This window comes from Artemia sp. Qi Xiang Cuo, chromosome 6, assembly GCF_049724085.1.
Source record: "Artemia sp. Qi Xiang Cuo chromosome 6, ASM4972408v1, whole genome shotgun sequence".
Lineage (NCBI taxonomy): Eukaryota > Metazoa > Arthropoda > Branchiopoda > Anostraca > Artemiidae > Artemia > Artemia sp. Qi Xiang Cuo.
In genome coordinates, this window is record NC_142799.1 from 8850332 (window position 1) to 8873123 (window position 22792).

At 35.2% G+C, this 22792-nt stretch overlaps 1 protein-coding gene across 1 annotated transcript; it reads left to right on the forward strand.

The window, feature by feature from the left end:
* Positions 1-1397: 1397 nt before the first annotated feature.
* On the forward strand, positions 1398-22759 carry NHP2 (NHP2 ribonucleoprotein). The gene is made up of 3 exons (XM_089090038.1): positions 1398-1610; positions 15320-15392; positions 22489-22759. Exons 1-3 carry the CDS (start codon positions 1466-1468, stop codon positions 22718-22720), a joined length of 450 nt encoding a protein of 149 aa, XP_088946164.1. The 5' UTR covers positions 1398-1465; the 3' UTR covers positions 22721-22759.
* The last annotated feature ends 33 nt before the right edge of the window (positions 22760-22792 follow it).

Sequence of the window (22792 nt, forward strand, 5' to 3'; positions counted from 1 at the left end):
TGATCGTTGTTGTTGCATGTCTTGTAACTGTATTCTGTCTTTTCTTTTTTTCTGTTTTCCACTTCTGTTTTTGTCTTGTTGTAACTCTCGCTTCCGCTTGTCTTTTAACCTGATATTTCTTTGTTTCTCAATTTTGTTTATCATTACTTTAGACATTTTTTCAGTAACCACATATTTTTTTGTTCTTCACTTTTGTTTTGACTTTTTTAATTTTTGCTGCCATCTTTTAATCGTATCTTTGTGTTTTCCCTTTCGTTTTTGACTCATTGCAATTGTCGTTTTTGCAAGTATTCTAATCGCACGTTTTTCCCCGTTTCCGTTTATCATTACTTCAAATATGTTTTCGATGCCGTTTGCCTTAGCTGCTTGGATTGGTCTTGTCACATATGATGGTCTGGGTTGTTCATTTTACCCATTGCGAGTTTACATTTTCTCAGGTCGTCCTCTTGATTTTGTATCATTTGATGGTCCAGTTTATTCGTTTTGACCAAGTGTTAATATGCATTTTTGCCTCTAGGTATTATGAAACTTTTGAAAATGCCTTTTGTAAATATACTCATTATATATGATTTTTTATACTCAGCCATGTTTCTTGTGTATTTTTACATGCGTCGAAAATAATAAAAACGATAGAATCACTCCTGAGGCGGAAATGACGTATTTGTGCTTTTGAAATTTGATCATAAGTAAGATGTTACTTTTACAAATTTTTCCAAAATGACGGCTCTGAACGTGTTTTCTCAAACTTTAAACCTGTTTATATCGTTTTTCAGGCCTGAAAATGTCAAGATGCCAATCCCCTCCCCCCCCCCAAAAAAATATAGAGCTGTTTTCGAGAAAAAATTTAAATATACATGCATGCATGAATAAATAAATAAATAACAATTATTTCTCATTTACAAAATACAAAACATTTGTTGAATATAAATTTAGATCACCGAACATGAATAAATGAGTTTAGACATTTCTAAGTTTTTTTCTGTAAATTCTTCGAAAACTGTCTGAAAAATATAATTTCCTTGCGTCTTCACTTTCAATCGGCATAACTGCTGAACTATTTAAACTATTCCTGATTAATTGTTGCTATCGGATAGTTTCTATTAGTTTTAGCCTGGAAACACGATCTTTCTCCAGGAGAAACGCTTACAGGAATTATTAAGAATATTGAACAATTTCTAAAAAATAGTGTTTGTTGTGATGGCAGCTTGGAGCCCTTTCAAACGCGGGGCCCGATTGGACCTGATCGCCCTTTATCCGGCCCAGATTGCAGCACGAAAGTGCTACTATTTGGTCATTCACTTTAGTACGTGAAACAGTGCTACACATGATGAAATAGTGCTAAAATAGCACTTCCATGACACAGCTGGCAACTCTGACTATAGTTCTACAATAAAATTCGTAATTTCCGCAGAAACTTTAAAAATCCTCCTTAGCACGCTACACAAAATAAACACTGGTTGTCAAAATGGTAAAAGCTTCATCAGATAATGGCGTTGAAATCTCAACCGAGGAAGAATCATATGAGGACAAACTGAAATATGTTAGCGTAATCTCGAAACCAATGGCCTCTAAAAAGCTAACTAAGAAAATTTACAAACTGATTAAAAAAGGTAGGTTATAGGCTACATCAACCTTGAGACGTTATTGTAGCTAGCCTATTGTTAAGACAGCCAAAAAAGTAGACAATACAATTCTAGACTAGCTACTTTTTGCTATCTTGAAGGGGTTAGATTAGGAAAGCAAAACTTTCAGGGATGGATCTACAGACTAAAGTAGGCTGTGTCCTGGGAAGGTATTTTGAAGTACCAACCTCCACTCCCTCTAGAGGGCACTGACCTTTAACAACCTTTAAATTTCTTTGTGCTATAAAAGCGATAGGAACTTGCTAAACAGATCCTCTTCTTAAATGAAGTAGGCCTACAAGAAAAGTGTTTTCAGCTCACAACTTGCTCAGTCCCAATTTATGAGGTTTCTAGTAACTCCAATTTGGCTTCATTTCCTAAATTTAGATAGAAAAAAAGCTGGTAAATTTTTACCAACTCATAGGCCTATTGCCTATTGACTTATCACTCAATGCCTTTTTTATGCTCTTTCCAAATATAATAATGATTTTTGTCGGAAGTGAATTTTACCCCCGACCATCTATATACAAATTCAGGGCCTTTATATTTGCACAATAGGGGGGTGGGAGTAGATTTGATTTATGATGTAAATGAAGGGTAAGATTTAACTTTCCCCTACACTCCCTACTGTGCAAATTTATACTCTGAATTGGTATATATGGGGGTGGGGGCTAAAATTCATTTCTGAAAAAATGATTATTAGGGTAAAAGACCTCTTTTTGGGAAAGACCACTTTCTTTGGCATTTTGGAAAAATAGCAATGGGTTTTGGACCACCCCTTTTTACTACAGTATGACACAATGCAAGTGTAGACCCAATCATCTCTCACTAGAGCCAGCCCAGTGGTAGTAATTTGTCCTAATAAATCCAATGTGTGGTCTCTGTTTTGACAAGCAAGTGAAATTATAGAAATATACCTTTAATATTTGTGATTTATATAACAAAAATCAATAAATGAAAGTTTTATTTTTATAATAAGAAGTTAATCAGCTTTTTATTAATAGCCTATGTGCATAATACTGAAACACTAAAAAGATATTTACATCAAAATAGGATAATTGGTATTTCCAAAAAGAGGTCTTTCTTGGTAAGTCAATAAACTAATCATTTTCAGTGAATGATCTTAAATAATTTTAATAATAACCATGTTGTTGCATAGCTTGGATTTTTAGCTATTCATTGGCTTATACAAACCTTTTCAACTCTAATTTGATAACAAGATATGAGGTTTTAAGTTTTAAATAATTTTGCTCAATTGGATACTGGTCTTTTACCCTATATTTCAAAACAGCATAAAAAAAAGGCATCAAGGGGTGTATTCACTTTATTTGTAAGTCAATAATATGATTTGGTAAAAATTTACCAAAAAGCCCATCAACATGGCTTAAAATTCTCCTCAAATAACAGGAATTGAATTTTCAGGTCTAGGCTAAAACCAGACAAAGAGAAAGCTTAATTTTTGGTAAAATTCTACTTTAGCTACTTTTGGCTATCTTAGAAAGGGGTTAGGTTAGAAAAATAAAACTTACAAGAATGGGCCTACAGGCTAATGTATGTCCCAGGAAGATATTTTGAAGTACCCACCTTGACTCCCTCTCCCTCTAGAGGATCCTGACCTTTGATGACCTTTAAAAATCTGTTTGTTATAAAAGTGAAACCTTTTAAAATAGATCTTCTGGTTAAATGAAGTACAACAAAATTATTTTTAGCTTCACAACTTTGCTCAATCCTAATTTATAAGGTTTTAAAAATATGCCACTACATTACCTAAAATTTTGAAAAAAAAAACATTGATATGGCTTAAAATTCTGCTGAAATAACACAAATTGCATTTTCAGAATTAAAGCCAGAGAAAAAGAAACTGACAACTGAAAATTAAGGTAAATATTGTTCTGTCAAAAATTCAATAGGTAATAGACCTTTCATGTAGGCAAATTTCAGGACCCTTTAAAGGGAGAAGGAGGGGAGGTAGGTACTTCAAAATATCTTCCCAGGAAATACTTTAGCCTTTATAGCCAAAAGTAGCTAAAGTATAATTTTACCTAATTTTTTTTTTCAGAATTCCAATAGGTAGGGTATAGACCTGTCAAGTAGGCTAGGCAAAATTTCTAAGACTTAGAAATCAGAAGAGGGTTAACACTAGAACACTAGTGCTTCATGAATTGTACAACTACCAAACTGTTTTTTGAGATCCCCATGGAGACAGTATCTAATAAGAAGATGTGAATTCATTTAAATTCCCTTTTCAAGATGCCAGTTATCAGGCAAGTTCAGACTTGAATGGACCCCTGCTTGTTTCTGAGATAACAAAAGTAGGCTAGGTAGAAAATTTTACAAAGCAACAGTAATTTTGCAAAAATGTTATACTATTATGGCTTACAGGGAAATAGATCAAAGAATTACCCTATGCAAGCAACTAAGAGGTTAACATCTCACCTCTTAGTGATTCTAAAGAAGATGTAATCTTGGAAAATCTGGAGGTTTTGGAAAACAGCATACTCCAGTGAAGATTATGTAAGAAAAGGGGTTTGGATAGAGTTCAATGTTTTACTTTAATCAGGAGCTTAACTTTGTTTTATGTGTCCCAAAAGGAAACAAAATGGTCATTCTATTGTCTGCAATGCACAAGAGACCTTTTTTGTCCTACCCAAATCAAAAACCAGAAGTCATCAAACCCTCTAATTTTATTGAAGGCTGGGTTGTTATACCTTCAATCAAATGTGTAGTGACATGTCCTTTTCAAGGAAAACTAAAAGTGGCCCTTATGTGTATTTTATGGGCTCCTAAACTTCCATAAACTCTTATGTGTATACAGCTTCAACAGCTGAAAGATTGGATAGAAGCCTCTGACAAGGAAAACACTACATGAAGGAAATCTACTTATACATAGTGCAGCCTCACATTATCTTAAATTAAACATACATACATAAATTAAACAAACATATGTGATGTCGTGATTCTAATGTAGAAAGTTCAAGTCTAGCCAAAACTTCATTGTATGAAGTGTAGGCTGTCCCCAGTATAATTTTTATTGCTCTTTTTTTTAATGCTTTCAGTTTTAGAACATTGGTCTTTGGTCAACACAGGGTGCCAGACAGAGCAAGCATATTCCAGACAGTGTCTTATGTAAGAACAATAAATTATTTTAAGGTTTTGGATTGATATGGAGAAGTGTCTAAAAAAGAATCACCTGGAAATCAATACCCCTATGCCTTCCCAAGGCCAGAGCATAATTTGCACTTTACTGAAAAAATATAAATGTTTTTACTTTTATAACTTTAATAAATCAAATAATATTGACATTCTGATTACTAAATATCAGTATATGTATTTTAAACTAACAATGCACATTCAGTTGTATTTTTTTCAGTAAAGTGCAAATTATGTTCTGGGCTTGGGAAGGCATAGGGGTTTTGAGCCCTACTCATGGTAATTTCTGCTCATTTTGAGTTTGACTCAGTTATTTATTGTAATTTCTGTTCATTTTGGGCTTCATTTATTTATCAATGCTGATTTGTGGTAGTTTCATGCTTGGCAGATTATTTGATTTTATTTTTGCTCATTTTTGGTTTAATAGAGTTCTTTACTTTTCTTTGAAAAACTTATTTTGTGGAAGAAGTTTTCTAATTAATTTCTGTTTGTTTTATATTGACATAGTCTTTTTGGGGAAAAAGAAAATAACTCTTTAAACCTTTTTGTTTTTTTAAGACTTTATACTTCGGCCTGCTATTTGTATGCTGGAGAAAAATTTTCAGGAATTTTTAACAACAAATACCCTTTTAAAAATCTGGACACAAATAGTAGTTCAAGGTTTAATTTTAAAATATCTGTACAAAATTGACATAAATACAGGGTAAACACTGGAGACACAAGGTCGAATGACAAAAACCCGGTACATTAATTGGAATAAACCTGTTTGACAACAAAAAAATAAATAAGAGTTATTCCATGACTCACCAATAGACGGACACCCGCCCCACTAACCCACCAACACCGGGAAAAGATCCACCAAAAATACCAATAAAAAAAAACAAAAAACACAAGGGGCGAATAAGGGTAACCGATGACCGGCATCTCACAGGGCAAAACACCCAACAAAACAATAGTATAAAATGTACCCAGTTTTTCAATATATTAAGAATTCTTAAAATTATTTATAAGGATAGAATGAAGTTGCTTTTTTTATTTGGAAGAGATTTGCTGCAATCAATAAATGGTAGATGAAGACACCATGAACCCGTGATTGAAAATAAGGGCGAGAACCGTGATCTCTCTGTGCTTAATTTTAGGTGCTGAATGTTCCATTTATGTTGGGTTTCATAAGAATGGGCATAAAAATCTGTTTAATTTCTTTGATAGCTTGGATACACTTATGCTATTTTGATTTGATTAAATTTTAGAGCAGAAGTAGCCCCAAAACTTTGAACATAACACCCTCAGTCATTCTTGGGATACTGCTGAGATGCCTTATTGGGAATTAGCATTAAAACAGTGCATTTTGATTTAATCTTAAGGCAACATTTAGTTTTTAAACATATTGGGCAAATGGGAGGGTGGGAGTAGGTGGGGGACTAGTTGCCCTCCAATCCCTTTTGACTATTAAAAAGGGCACTAGCCCTTTCTATTTTCATTTGAATGAGCCCTTTTTGAAGTTCCTAAGACAACTCCTTTGATACAAAGTGCCCTGGTCTAAAAAAAAGAATAATACATTGTACCCACATCAATCTTTACTATAAAAATGTCAAGCCTTCCAATCACTTTCGACTATTAAAAAGGGCACTAGCCCTTTCAATTTCCAATCAAATGAGCCCTTTTTGAGTTTCTACAACAACGCTTTCTATAAGCCTTATATGCCCCCATGGAATAAATTACAACCCTTGCCCTGAGGGCTGTGAGGGGGTTATCATCCTCAAAGACCTAATTTCCAGAACTTTCAACTACATTAAATAAAATGGCTGTCTCATAATTTTGATTGGATGTGTTTGGGGAAATGGTGGGCATGAGAGGGTGTTAGTTGCTCTCCTGTCACTTTCAACTATTAAGAAAGGCACTAGCCCTTTCAATTTCCAATTAAATGAGTCCTTTTGAAGTTTCTACAACAACACTTTCAATAAAAACCTTATATGCCCCCAGGGCATAACTTACCACCCTTGCCTTGAGGGCTGGGGGGGGGGATTGTCATCCTCAAAGTTCTAATTTCCAGAACTTTCAACTCTGTTGAAGAAAATTCCTATCTCAAAATTTTGATTAGATGTGTTTGGGGGAATGGTGAGCATTAGAGGGGGGTTAGTTGCCCTCCAATTACTTCTAACTATTAAAAATGGCACTAGACCTTTCAATTCCCAATCAAATGAGCCCTTTTTGAAATTTCTATGACAATGCTTTCTATAAAAACCTTATATGCCCCAGGGCATAACATACAGCCTTTGACCTGAGGGCTGTGATTGGGTTATCATCCTCAAAGACATAATTCTTTCAACTACTTTCATTGATCAACTACTTTCATAATTCTTTCATTGAACAAAATGGCTATCTCAAAATTTTGATTATATATGTTTGGGGAAATGGTGGGCATGAGAGGGGGGTTACTAGCCATTTCAATTTCCAATTGAATGATTCCTTTTTGAAGTTTCTACAACAACACTTTCTATAAAATAAATCCTTATATGCCCCCAGGGCATAAATTACAATCCTTGCCCTGGGGGCGGTGGGGGGGGGGGAGTGTCATCATCAAAAACAATTTCAGAATTTTGAACTACATTGAACAAAATGGCTATCTCAAGATTTTGATTGGATGTGTTTGGAGAAATGGTGGGGCATGAGAGGGGTGTTATTTATCCTTCAATCACTTTTGACTATTAAAAAGGGCACAGGCCCTTCTAATTTCCAATTGATAGAGCCCTTTTTGAAGTTTCTACAACATCACTATCTATAAAAACCTTATATGCCCCAGGACATAACTTACAACCCTTGCCCCAAGGGTTCTGAGGGGATTATCATCGTCAAAGACTTAATTTTTAAACTTTTAACTTGTTGAACAAAATGGCTATCTAAAAATTTTGATTGGATGTGTTGGGGAAAAGGTGGGCATGAGAGGGAGGTTAGTTGCCCTCAAATCACTTTTGACTATTAAAAAGGGCACTAGCCCTTTAAATTTTCAATCAAATGAGCCTTTTTTCAAGTTTCTATACAAAGCTTTCAATAAAAAAAACATTATATGCCCCCAGGGCATAACTTACAACCCTTACCCTGAGGTCTGTGGTGGGAATGTTGCCCTCTTATATATAATTTCCAGACCTTTCAACTACTTTGAACAAAATGGCTATCTCATAATTTTGATTGGATGTGTTTGGATAAATGGTGGGCTTGGAAGTGGTGTTAGTTACCTTCCAATCACTTTCGACTATTAAAAAGGGCACTAGCCATTTAAATTTCCAATCAAATGAGCCCTTCTTGAAGTTTCTACAACAATGCTTTCTATAAAAAAAAACCTAATACGCCCCCAAGGCATAACTTACAGCCCTTGCCCTGAGGGCTGTAGGAGGGGGGGGGCGGTTATCCTCAAAGACCTAAATTTCCAGAACTTTCAACTACATTAAACAAAATGGCTATCTCCAAATTTTGATTGGATGTGTTTGGGGAAAAGGTGGGCATGAAAGGGGGGTTAGTTGCCCTCAAATCACTTTCGACTATTAAAAAGGGCACTAGCCCTTTGAATTTCCAGTTAAACAAGTCTCTTTAACGATTTTTACGACAACGCTTTCTATAAAAAACCTTGTATGCCCCCTGGTCAGAACTTAAAACCCTTGCCCTGAGGCTTGTAGAAGAGTGTCCTGCTCGAAATTATAATTTCTATCCGGGAATCGACTACGCTGAACAAAATGGCAATCTCAAAATTTTGGTTAGATTTGTTTGGGGAAATGGTGAAAGAGGTGTTGGTGAAAGGCATAGAAGGAGTGTTAGTTGCTGTAGATTTCTTTGATTCAATAGTTTAATTTAGACCCAAGCACCTATAATAAAATAAGCACAAGCAAGCAATATAAGCAAAAGCATACACAAATAATACATAAGCAAGCACAAGCAAATTTAATAGATAATGCTACATCTCCCTTCTTCACACTTAACAAGATCTATATATCAAGCCGTGTTATTGGCCTAATCACTCTGCCACTGCGGGTCCGGGGCAAGTTCACTGATACAGGGAGTGGTGTAACTTCCATATGGCGCGAGGAGGCAGGTCTGATGTTTGGTGATGAGTTTTGCGCCAGTGGCGCCTCTTCTTTGTGTGACTCCTGATCAATTTCGCGGGCTTCTTCTGTTGGATCAGAATCAATGTGCGGATTTGCTGCATGGGAGGTGTCCAGATAGGCTGTGTCATTGTTTTCGTTTTGAGTTGTTGGGGTGCCCAGTGATATGGGGGTAGGGAAACGGCGTCGAGAGATACGGGTTCCATCAGCGGTTTCAACAATTTAGGATCTAGGATTTTCATGTTGCGAAATGATTTTGGCTTTTGTCCAAGGGCTATTTGCCATTTTCTGGATAAATACATTTTCACCTGTCTTGATTTCCGGGAGTTGCTTTGCTGATTTGTCATAGTAAGATTTCTGCCTATTTTATTCAACCAACCTGTGCTACATGAAATCTTTTGCTTGGACAGTTCTGGGTTTTAGCTATTGGTATGTTGATGGCAGGATTGACCGGAGCTGGCGACTCATTAGAAGCTGGGCTGGAGAAGCATAACTGTCAACTGGGCTATTCCTATATTCCAAAAGAGCAATATGAGGGTCGGTTCCAGCTTCTTTTGCTTTAGTGAGTATTTTCTTGCAGATTTGAACCGACTTTTCTACAAGCCCATTGGATCTTGGGTATATGGGGCTAGATGTTTTCAAGCTGATTCCCCAGGACTGAGCAAAATCTTTGAATTCCTGGGAGAACAGTTGTGGACCGTTGTCAGAGGATATGAGCTGGGGAATCCCAAAACGTGAAAAAATGGTTTTCATTTTTTCTATAATGGTGGATGAAGTTTGGCTTGGCAATTTTTCAACTTCAAAAAACCTGCTATAATAATCACTGATTATGAGGTAGCATGCTCTGTTCCACTCGAATAGGTTAATACCGAGGTGTTGGCATGGGATTGATGGTATCTGGCTGCTTCTTTGCGGTTCCTTCTGTTTGTTGGCAGCAAACTTCAAACATATTTCACAATTCTGGACAAACCTCTCTATATCAGCATTCATCTTTGGCCAGTATACGATCATTCTTGCGCGCATTTTAGTTTTGTCTATTCCCAGGTGAGCATGGTGGAGTTGATGTAAAATGTTAGTTCTCAGCGTGTGAGGTATGATGATCCGCTGGCCTTTCAATAGCAGACCGTCATGGACGCTCAGTTTGTGCTGGATATTCCAGAAGGCCAAAACCTCCATTGGGCAAGACTGACGTTTCGACGGCCAACCATCATATACAAGGGATGCGAGTGTTGCTAGTTGGGCATCTTGGCGTGTCTCATGCTGGATTTCCTCAAGTTTAGAGTTGCTCACTGGTAAGGATTTCATCACTGTATGGACATAAACTTTGATGTCGTTCTGCAATTGAGTGTCCATGTCAGGTAAGTGAAGACGTGACAGTGCATCAGGTATTGGTATTTCTGCTCCAGGACTGTATTGGACTTCTAAGTTGTAGGGCTGAATCTGTATCATCATTTGCTGGAGCCGGGTGGGTGCATCATGGAGTGGGCGTGACAGGACAGTCTCTAGTGGGCAATGGTCAGTTGTAACAAAGACTTTGCAACCATAGATGTAGTGGTGGAAGTGTTTGCATCCAAAAACGATGGCATACAGCTCTTTCTCTATCTGTGAATAGTTCTGCTCTGTCTTGCTTAGTGCCCGGGAAGCAAAACCAAAGATTTTACCTTTCAAGGGTAGTTCAGCTCCCAACCCATGTTTTGATGCATCTACCTTAAGGTCCAGTGTTTTGCAATCATGTTCAAAAAAAGATAAGCTGTCTGATATGGATCTTTTTATTTCTTCCATCGATGATTTGTGGACAGCTTCCCACTTGAATTCTGTGGCTTTTGTCAGGTCTCTCAATGGCTTGTTCTTTGAAGATAGATCAGGTATGTATTTCGATAGAAAATTCAACATTTCGAGTAACGTCTGAAGCTTGTCTTTTGACTTGGGATTTGGCATATCCCTTATCGCTTTATTTTTTATTTTTTGTCTCTCACCATCTCACTTTCATTAGTATATCCAGCTGGTTTGACTAGAATTTTTAGTTCTGTTATGTATTTCTCAACATTTTCAGTGTCTCTTTGGTCTCGCTTTTGGAAGATGTAGCGTGAGAACACTTGGTTTTTCTTAGGGGCTGCATACTATCTGAATTTTTTCAAATACACCTTGAATTCGTCTTTATCTGCTTCCGTGAGCTCAAATGTGCTGAATATCTCTCGCCCTTGATTACCAACCCATATGAGAAGGTAGGCACATAGCACTTTCTCTGACTTTTCAGCAAGGGGACCTTCGCGCATCAGTGTTGCATGACTCTCAAACTTGGTCCATTCAGAAGCAAGATCATCGGTGTTCCAGTTGATTGATGGTTGACTTATATCCATGACTTCTGACACCATGTAGATTTCTTTGATTCAATAGTTTAATTTAGACCCAAGCACCTATAATAAAATAAGCACAAGCAAGCAATATAAGCAAAAGCATACACAAGTAATACATAAGCAAGCACAAGCAAATATAATAGATAATGCTACAGTTGCCATCCAATCACTTTCGACTATTAAAAAGGGCACAAGCCACTTCAATTTCCAATTGAATGAGCCCTTTTGAAGTCTCTATGATAACTTCTTTGATACAAAGTGCCCTGGTATGGAAACCAAAAAAAAAAATACATTGTGCCAACATCATTATTTGCTTAGGCAGTGCTATTGTGCTGCCTATATGATAAGTAATTGCTTTTTGGGTGCCTGACTAATCTGCTTTGATTTTGAATTAAAATAATAAGCTATAGGCCTAACTTAACAAACTAATAAAAATGATGTAGGGGTATTAGCATACATTTGGGGCTGCTAAGAAGCTATCACTTTAAAGTTATGAAAACAACTTGAAAAAATTCTAAAATATTTACTTGGAGTGGAAATGACCATAGAAAGAAAAACAAATTCAATTTCATACTTAATTAGGTTTTTTACCACTCTTTAGTGGTTTTACTGCTTTTAGTGGAAATGACCATAGAAAGAAAAACAAATTCAGTTTCATACTTAATTAGGTTTTTCAAGCTGATTCCCCAGGACTGAGCAAAATCTTTGAATTCCTGGGAGAACAGTTGTGGACCGTTGTCAGAACAGTTGTGGACATTGTGCCAACATCATTATTTGCTTAGGCAGTGCTATTGTGCTGCCTATATGATAAGTAATTGCTTTTTGGGTGCCTGACTAATCTGCTTTGATTTTGAATTAAAATAATAAGCTATAGGCCTAACTTAACAAACTAATAAAAATGATGTAGGGGTATTAGCATACATTTGGGGCTGCTAAGAAGCTATCACTTTAAAGTTATGAAAACAACTTGAAAAAATTCTAAAATATTTACTTGGAGTGGAAATGACCATAGAAAGAAAAACAAATTCAATTTCATACTTAATTAGGTTTTTTACCACTCTTTAGTGGTTTTACTGCTTTTAGTGGAAATGACCATAGAAAGAAAAACAAATTCAGTTTCATACTTAATTAGGTTTTTCAAGCTGATTCCCCAGGACTGAGCAAAATCTTTGAATTCCTGGGAGAACAGTTGTGGACCGTTGTCAGAGGATGACCATAGAAAGAAAAACAAATTCAGTTTCATACTTAATTAGGTTTTTTGCCACTGTAGACTGTAGCGTCTTCTTTTTCCAAATATGATACACACTTCATGCCACGCATATAGGGTTTGAGCAAATATGTCAGAACCTAGAATTAGAATCAGAACTAGTAGCCTAGAATTAGGGTTATTGCAGAAGGAAATATGTGAAGAAGACAAATTTTGACTTCATAATATGCAGAAAAGTGTGTTAACATTTGGAAGGCACTTCCATTATTCTTAACCCCCAGTCCCCCTCCCAATATGCAAATATATAGTTCAAATGATATATTGTGTTTTTCTGTTTCTTGATTTCATCAGTGCTGATTCAATTTATGTGTAGCCTATATGGGTTGAGACAAGACTGGCACATGGGAAATATATAAGTTGGGCTATATATTTGCCCATTAGAGGGGTTGCGGATAAGGTATAGTGTAAGCCTCTTCAAAATGTGTTAACTGCAATTTTTCTGCATATTCCAAAGCAAGAACTGTTTCCTTAACATGTTTCCTTCTAAATAGCCCCTAACCTTGGCTGATGCTCCTACTTACATCATTCTTAAGAGCATTTCACTTTACTTTACCCCCAACTCTCCTAATGTACAATATATACCCAAATTGTATATTTTCCATACATTTTGCCATACTTTATCCTTTTTTGTTTCAGCTTAATGTCTGTACTGCTCCAAAGTGCAAATTAAGGTAGACCATATATCCCTCAGTTCTGTTGTAAAGGTCTGCAATAGCAGCTCTTCAGAAGGAGACATGCTAAAACAAAAGGAGAGACACTTTTAGATTGTTATTTGTATGGTTTTGTTCTTGTTTTTGACATTTCATCCCCATCCTCCCCCCTAATGTTATCATATAGCCCTACACTCTGGAAAAAAAAACTAACATAATTATTTATTAAAACTGATTCAAAACAGATAAAAATGGGAAAATACAAGGAAATATGATTCATTAATAGTTGTTGCATATTATAAATTAATAATTACATCATTTTTTTGTTAGTTTTTTTATATAGCCTAGAGCTATATGAGACCATTAGATGAATTGTCAGAACACAAACTAAACCATAAAAATGAACATAAAATTAGCAATCTAAAAATGTCCATCTGTTTGTTCTAATAGGTCTCTTTCTGTACAGCCACTATTCTTGAGCTTTACCAAGTAGCCTGCATTATGGGGCAGAAATCAGATAGGGATACAATAAATAGAGATAAATATTAAGTGATTCAACTCTCCATAAGGAAACCCTAGCTTATTAAATTCTAGGAACTACTTTAAAATATTCCAAACTATTTATTTAGCCTATATAATTTTTAAAAGTGCAGTGCTTTGATTTTCTCCCCCCCCCCCCTAATAGATAATTATATACCCAAAATTATAGATAGTCAGTGCATTTTCAATAGCACAACTTTTCTTCTTATTAATTTAACAGTAAACAAGCACCAAGAAAAAAAGAGTTGTGCTATTGACAATTTATTGAGCATATGTAATTTGTGCTATATATTTGTCCATTAGAGAGGGGGAGTAAATTAAATGATCCGCCTTTAGGAATTATTTAGGCTAATTCAGTATCTTAGAATGTTTTAAATTAGTTTCCAGAATTCCAGTTTAAAGTGTTTCCCTATAGAGGGTTTAACCAGCTGCAAAAGCTCCTCCTTCACAGTTCACTGTGATTCAAAGCTTTGTTCTTTACCCCCACCCCTCCTAAGAAGTTCCAATTTCCTTTAAATCCTTCGTCATCGCACCTCTTCCAATCCTAGTCATGGGTGATCTGCTTTCTATTTGGCCCCAGATAGATGGCCAAGAAGAACAATCTTTAGCAATATATCATCCTTCATCTGTAAAATGTGTCCTAGTCATCTCAACCTTTTGTTTATTATAGCCCTTGAAAGGGGGATAAAACCACACTTTTCATACAGCTCTTTGTTTTACACATGGTTAGTCAAATAGGTATCAACAACTATCTGTAGACAGCTCCTCTAGAAAATATTTATAAAAACTGTTCTCTACCTTCTGAACCATACTTGACAACTGTCATTGTGCTAAGATCTTAAATGTTTTGACAAACAATGCTTAAAAGTGAAATCCTAGGACTGAGATCTTACTTCTTATTCTGTCCTTTTTGCAAATGCCTTTCATCATTCTGTTCTGATCAGAGTCTAAGAACAATGATGAATGGATCATCAATGTTCCCTCATCATTGTCCTGGACAGGTCAGTTGTCTTTGTTTTTCTTTTGTCTGAAACTACTTTGAAATAGATGTTGAATTATGTTTCAGCAAAACACAAATATTACACCTGACACATATGGATAAATTTATTTTGGGGAGGGGGATGATTCGTCAAAACCCAAGAAAATAGACAAATTAAATAGAAACTAGGAAGGAAATCAGATGAATCTAGACATTTTTAAGTGGCTAGGCTCAACAGAGCTCCCTGCATACTTTGCAGTATACCACCATATGATATTAAAAAAGGTAAAGAAACAGCACTAGACTTCATAGTCTAAACTGTCATTACTGATATCCGTTTCATTGTCCTACAGCTAGGAAGTACAATGAGGGGCTTGGGGCAAAAAGAAATCCAAGATCTAATCAATTCTCCAGAATAACTTAATCTAAAAGAGAAAAACATTTCCCTAAATTTTGTTCTTACTCTGCTATGATCATTTAAATTACCGCAAATTCCCCCCTCCCTATCTAGGCTACATGTAAAACATATAATTTGTTGGTGTATGTTTGATAGATATCTGAATTATTTAAACCTAAGAGAGGAAATTACGGGACTTTATTGTTATTTTAATATATTTGAGGAAGTATGAAAATTACAATATTTGTATTTATTTTTAGCTTCAAAACAAAAAACCTATCTCAGGAATGGTCTTAAGGATGTCCAAGGAAGGATTCGAAAAGGTGAAACAGGGTAAGTATTTATTTTCAACCTCGAAGAGTTCGATGTTTCTTTCTCTTGCATCTATCTTGTTGGACAGAGTATCAAAAGACATCTTTGTGTATGCTACATGCACCGTTTCTAATGAAGAGGGAGGCTCACCCCTGAAGATTGGTCTGAAGGACCCTCCCCTTTTCCAGGAATATCTCAAAAGAGGGAAACCAACTCCCAAAACTAAGTTTTCATGTCCAAAACTAAGCCAGGTGAAGAACAACTGGCTCAGGTAAAGTAGATGTATTCGTCTTGTTGAAATTTATGTGATTTCATTTCCTGGTTAATTTTTTTCCCACAGCAGCCGACATATATGTGGTACAATTCTGTGGGTGTTTAATATCCTTTTGCAAAGTATTTTGAGTCTTCAAGCATCATAAGATAATTTTTATTTTGGATTCTCACTGAAAGGGTTTACAAGTCATTAAATAATTTTTAATGGACCTCTGTTTGAGTAGTGGCGTCAATTTGCGAAGATTTAGGGAGGGGGAATACATTTTTTATGTCTAATAGGACACTGTATAAAGTATCCTCACATAAGAAATGCTAAGGTAAAGACATTGTTTCTTTTGCTTGTGAAATATAAATTTTTTTTGTATTGTTAGATTTTAAAAATATTGTTCTAACTTTTACTCAAAGAACTAATTTTAATATGCTTATTTTTATCTGTGCGTGTTATTTTTTTAGATTTTCATTCTGTCACCTTTTAGTATATTTCATGTCAGCAGTTTATCCTTGGTTTTTGAACTGTACCTTAGGGATTTCTTTTTTTTTTAATCTTCAAAAACTCTGTTCTTGCTTCTGAAAGTTAAATTGCGACTTTGATTCTTATATTTTGTTGTTCTATTTCTCTCAACCTCCCTTAAATTCTGAAATTCGTCTTTTTTGTTGTATATTAAAGTTCAGAATTATTTTTTGCAATGGGAAATTATAAACATGAAATTACCTAAGTAAATGAAAAACGTTTTCGATATATATTATCATGTAGATTACATTTTATTTTTCCAAATCTGTGCCTTACGTTAGATTATAACCTTAAAATAAAAAGCATTGTGCATTTTAATTTTACGTATCAGTAAAAATGGGAAAAATGAAACGAATCTTTAATTTACAAAAATAAAGTAAAAAACAAAACGCCGAATAAGCATGTTTTTATGCAGTATTGAGAAACTTTGTATTGAGAAAACCAGTTGAAAACAGGCCTTTGCCAATAGACTCACTTAGACCAGTCCACTTAGACTCCCTTAAAAATATTTGATCGTTTGGTGCCTCCCTTCCATTTTCGAAAATAATACAAACACAAGTACTTATAGTACGCGCCCCCCCCCCCCCCTTTTTGGCATTCGGTAAATGAAAATTTTGCAAAATCGGCAAAACTTTTTGTAAAATTCTTGATTTCTGCGGAAAATTTGGCATAAATCAGGTAGCGATTCGGTGATTTTTTTTTTTTTTTTTTTTGTGGAGGAGGGGGGGTCTCTATAGCCCAGTGGTTTCCAAACTTCATTTTACCAGGGCTCCCTTTAAAATGTTTGATCGTATGGTGCCTCTCTTCCATTTTCGAAAACTCTTACAAACAAGGAAAACGAGTAACAATTATGTATTGATGTCATTTAATTAGATGGGTCTGCTTCCCTATAATTAGCACAAAGTTTGTATAATCCATGTGTCATTGATGAGATGACTGCATGAAGCTCATTTTCTATAACAAAACGAACACGATATTTGGGTTTCATTTCAGCTAATCCAGAAAATCCTGTTTCTTATAAATAAGATTTTGCGAACGGCATCAATGCTTTTTAAGCCTTATTTGACAAAATATTATATTCACTTTTAATATCTAGCCAAAATTGAATTAGAGATACACTCTAAAAAAAATAATATTAAACAATTATCTCAAGCTAATTAAATGAAGTTTTCTTTCTCATTACTTGTTAACTTAAATTCGTCATCTTCTTCATCGATAAATGGATCCTGTATCCACGCATATTGTGTAAGATCGAAACAACCTGATAAATTAATTACCAAAGCATCCAAGTGTTCAACAACTGGATTTTTGTTTGCTTCTATGTTATCTTGAGTGCACAAATTTAAAAGTGGAAGTATGTCAAACTTATTTTTTTCCAATTTAGCCTTTAATAACTCTATTTTTATGAATGCTTCCGAATCAAAGGCATCTTTGGCCCTTACATCGATTTATTCGAAAAGCTTTGTTTTCCTAAAATTTTCACCAAACATGTCAGTTTAATAATCAAATCACAATCCCTAAGCATACTTACGTCCTTGTTTTCATTTTTTTTTTTTTCAATAAGATTTGCAATTTACACTTTCAGTTCATGTATCCTCTGAATTACTTTGGCACGAGGTAGCCAGCGCTCTTCACATTAGTACAAAAGGAAGGTGTAAATAGCCCCCATATTGTCACGCAGCTTTGTAAATAATCTAACTTATAATGAACTGTTTTTATGTACTATATAGCTTTCTTTTCTTTTGTACTGTTTTATGTACTATATACTGTTTTGTACTATGTACTATATACTGTTATAGTACATAACTATTTTTATGTACTATATAGCTTTCTTTTCTTTTGTAGAAACGTCTTTAAGTTCCTTACTCATATTTTTTTTATACTGGATGTGGTGTGGATTTTACTGGATGTGACTTTGCCAGGAATGGGTTAGCAAAAAAAAATGTATCTTCAGTTATCTTATTCTCTTCAGCGCATTGAAAATATCCAATTCTCTCCTTCTTCTGTTTCAGCAAACATGGGCTTTTCAGTCGACATTATTCAGCCCTTTTCCTTTTGATTCACTCTGTGAGTTAAAATGAACTACTGCAAGTAGTTAAGCCATATTTAACTGGTATTGGCTTATATAACAGGGGTTTAACAGGGGTAAAGAGGGGTTGAGGGAATTGAGCCACTTGAATTTGGAAATTGATACGAAAACGCTTGAAAATTTAGTCCGTTTGAGCCTGAGCGAATTCTATTATATAGACATGTTTAGATAGGTGCTTGCTGGGGGAAAGGAGATAGATTTGGTTTATTGTTCTTTAACTCCCACTTGGCTGGTCAATGTTAAGGGAATTTTTCGCAATTTCATCAGCCGGATGGTTACCTGCTATACAAGAGGGGCTTGGAACATACTGAAGGTATGTTCTTACGCCTCTTGAAGCAAGAATATGAATAATATTAAAGACAATAAAGTGTGTCTATATCCATCATATATTAGAAGCGGAGTACAGCAGTTCGAGGCTTGGCAAAGAGTCAGAATATACTATAATATTTTGCAAATGAACCAAAGCATGATGTAGCTAAACCGATGTAGCTAAAACATGCAGTTTTAGCTACATCCGTTACTTCTTCTGCTTGTAATAGTCCAGGCACCAAGTGTAAAAATCTTGACCCCCCCTCCATGTTGTAAAAGGTACAATTTGTTGACGAACGGATTCTGGTCATTTTGACCCTGCTGATCACGAATCATTCAGGACCCGGGACCGCCAGCACTGGTAGGACCATCAAATTTCAAATGTTTAATTTTTGGTGATGTAACAGGAGTAAATTCCTAACTTCATGCTTTAACTGATGAAAAATTAGCAAAGCTAATGTTTGATTAATTTTTTCTAAGCCAATATGGCAATCAGAGTGCCAAAGCATGCCAGAATAGAAATAACTGGATGCAAATAGACTCATCTAATCACTGACTTTAATAGAAAAAAAAATGCCACCAAACAAAGCATAACAATAGGTGAGATGATGATAATATTTCATGACTCACTAAAGATACTGATCACAAATCTACCAGGGTCCTGGATCTCTGAGCTTACTTTGAGCTCAACTTTTTATATGTGTAGTTAAAAAAATACAAAAAAATATTCGTGAAGTTTACCTTTGTACCTATGACCTTTGTACCCACTCATGGTAATGACTGAGGCTAAACTAGAAAACTTAGCTACTTCATGGCATAATGTTACTTTTTAAGATTATTTGCTGGCTAAAAGAGGTTACTAAGAGGCAAATGTAAGAAAATACACTTTTTAATGACTGATTTCAAAATTTTCCACCATAAAGTAGCTAAAAATCTTAAGTTTGCCTCCTATTGTAGCAAAGTGGTGATTACAGGAGCCACCACTCCTTCAGACTCGCTAAAGGCTCAGCCAAAATCCAGTGAATTATGCACAAATAGCTTAAGAATATTGCCTTGTACAATGACAGACAACTGTAGAGGGGCACATTTTATGTGATATTTAAAGGAGTTTTCTATTGGAGGCAAACACTTCACGTCTTTCTTTGGGTGGAATAAATGTGCTTGCAGATTGTTCAATGTTAGGGATTCACTGGCTTTTCTACCATACATCCAAGCACCACTTTTTGACATAGTTTAGTAATGTCCTCCTCATATTTTGGCAGATTTGAGATGTTGCATTCAACAATGGAATAAATATTTACCATGAGCTCTGTCATTACAAATTTTTCTGCTGCACAAACTAATGTTTTATTCCCTTTCAAATAGAAAAAAGCTCACTGTATTACAACCACTAATGAAGTAGATCAATCCAATAGAATTTACTAATACTGACTCCATGTTTTTGATGATAAGATGTGCTGGTATCAGCTTTTCTCCCATGTACAGATACAATTCTGGTTCTTCATCTATGCTGGGAGAGGCCAACTCTATGAAATGGTGGATTAGAATAATAACATGTTAAAGCTACTATTCCTCTGAATAGGGAAGCAATCCCAGCAAACAGGCTAGAACAAAGCTAGAAGCTTTACTTTCAATAGATAGTAAAGTTAAAGTTTTATTATCCTCGGGGCCTTTTAGCCACTCAGCAAAATAGTTGCAGAAAAGGCAGAAATACTGCCACTGACCCTAGAGTTACAAAAATGAAGTTGTACTGCCTGTAATCAGATGCCTGTCAATAATATGCCATAGACAGCACTATGTAAAGCAATAAAAACAGTACCAAAATTGCTCTGGTTTGTCAACTTTTCATGTTGACTTCGCTAATAATTGGTTGTTTTCTTTCAATTTTCAATGTTTCATTTTTTTTTTTAAACTAAGTCTCCAAATTCATGAAACTCCTTTCCCTCTTGAATCAGTAACTAAATGACTTCCATACAGGACCAGAACAGGACTGCCATACCTTTTGAGAAACTAAAAGGTGTCAAAATTGACCTAAAGTAGCCAGGATTTGCTAACCATTTAAAGTTTAAAAGAATTTAAAGAAAACCTTACTAAATTTTAATGGTAAATTTTAGAAAACGATAGATGGAAGCTTTGAAAAGTGAAAATATGACATTCTTGTCATTGTTTTTTTTTTTTATGGTATCTTGTTGGATTTGATTATGATTCTCTTATAAAACTTACAGTATAGCAATTTGTATTGATATATGGCATTGTTAATGCTACCCTTCCCCTGAATTGAAAAGCAATCCCAGCAACCAGGCTAGAAAATAGGTATAATTTTTACTTTCAAAAGATGGTAAAATTGGAATTTTTATTATCCTAAGAGCCTTTCAGCCAGTCAGTAAAGAAGTTGCACAAAAAACAGAAATACTGTCATTGGTCCTTTAGAGCTATAAAAAAATGAAGTTGTACTGTCTGTAATCAGATGCCTGTCAATAATATACCATACATAGTACTCTATAAAGCAATAAAAACAATACCTAAAATCGCTCTAGTTTGTCAGCTTTGCTAATGCTTGCTTATGTTTTTTAATTGTCAGTGTTTTATTTAAAAAAAAAAAAACCGCTTAATTCATGAAATTTTTTTCCCTCCTGAATCAGTAACTGGATAACTTCTATGAAGGACCAGGACAGGACTGCCATACCCTAAACCATACCTTTTGAAAAACCTTACCAATTTATTGGTTAATTCAGAATATACTAACATAATAAGATAACTAAGAAACAAAAATACCCATTTGATTCAGATTTCAATACTGAATCCAAATATTTCAATCGTTACTTGCAAAAATTCCTACCATAAATAAAAAAAAATTGTCATTGGCAGGATTCTGTACATCTTCCATGTACTATAGATCAAACATTAGTAAAAAATATTTTTTATTTACTTTTTAACTCTAGATTCTATAAATCAAGCTTTAGTACTAATAAGATATTTTTATCAAGAGTAGCTAATCTGCAGCTTCATCAAAGAAGAGCTTCAGGAACATCCCCTGGGGTTGTGAGTGTTGTGGACTAAACCAGTAAGGAACATGGTATTTTTCTATCTTCAAAAAACAGCAGAATTTTGTTCAGTAGGAATGAATATTGTAGTCTTGGTTGAATTAGCAACAATTCAGTTTGAACTAGACTACCCTCATATTAAAATAGCCTAGGCCATACTCCTGCCTTCTAAAGGGGGGAATAATACTGTGTTTCTAACAAGTCTAGACCCCAAACCCCGAGTGAGCTGAAAGCAAAATTGAAACTAGGTTTTACAAATACCAGCTTAAAAATTTTTCTATTCATGTACAATTGAAATAGCTAACTAGGAGATAAACTTCTCTTTAGGATTAGAATTCAATTTGGAATCAATATAGGCCTAACATTAATTTCTGTCAGAAGTATTTAACAAAGCTTTACTTTGGAAAATGTCCAAAAAGTCAAAATTTAGATTTTTTTTGGTTTTCTTCTGTAAGTACGAGACTTTTCTTGCTGCACGATTGCTGCCTAGCCCCAAAGTTATTGGCCATGTTTCGACTCTTATGATTGGAAAACTTCGAAAAAACTGGACATTTCAACGCACGTTTTTTCTATGATGTCACCTCTCTGGAAAGCTGGACCCAGGCAAATTAAAATCGCCGATATCGATTCTATAAGCCTATACACTCAGAAAAATTTGTTCCTGATGCAAGATGTACTTTTGGAAAGAAGCAAGATAGCGTCACTTGGCGCCCGGACTATAATGTGAATTTTGTAGTAGTTTCAATTTTCAGTTAATTTTTTGTAAATTTTGGCTAATATTCGCGCCTCCCCTTAGACTAGTCCGCACCCCCCTAGGGAGGCGCGCATCCCAGTTTGGAAAACGCTGACTTAGACCATTTGACATTTATTAGACCTATATTTCTTTTTCAGAATGGTTGTGTTTGCTGGGGATGTCACGCCCATTGATATTATGTGCCATATGCCAGGGGTGTGTGAGGACAAAGGATTGCCATACGCCTATACTCCCTCACGACAGGATATAGGCACAGCTATGGGAGTGAAGAGGGGCTCATTGATGGTATTGATACGACCCCATGAAGAATACAAAGATTTGTACGATGAGGTCTCAGAGGAGGTTAAGAAATTACCTATTCCAGCATAATTTTTTACATTTTGTTCTAATAAAATCTTTTGATTTTCTTGTTAATTTGAGAATGATTCATTTTCTTTTCAA

Coding starts and splice junctions, on each gene's coding strand:
- NHP2 (XM_089090038.1), top strand. CDS start 1,466: ATGGTAAAAGCTTCATCAGATAATGGCGTTGAAATCTCAACCGAGGAA. Junction 1,611..15,319: donor TTACAAACTGATTAAAAAAG/GTAGGTTATAGG, acceptor ATTTATTTTTAG/CTTCAAAACAAAAAACCTAT. Junction 15,393..22,488: donor ATTCGAAAAGGTGAAACAGG/GTAAGTATTTAT, acceptor TTTCTTTTTCAG/AATGGTTGTGTTTGCTGGGG.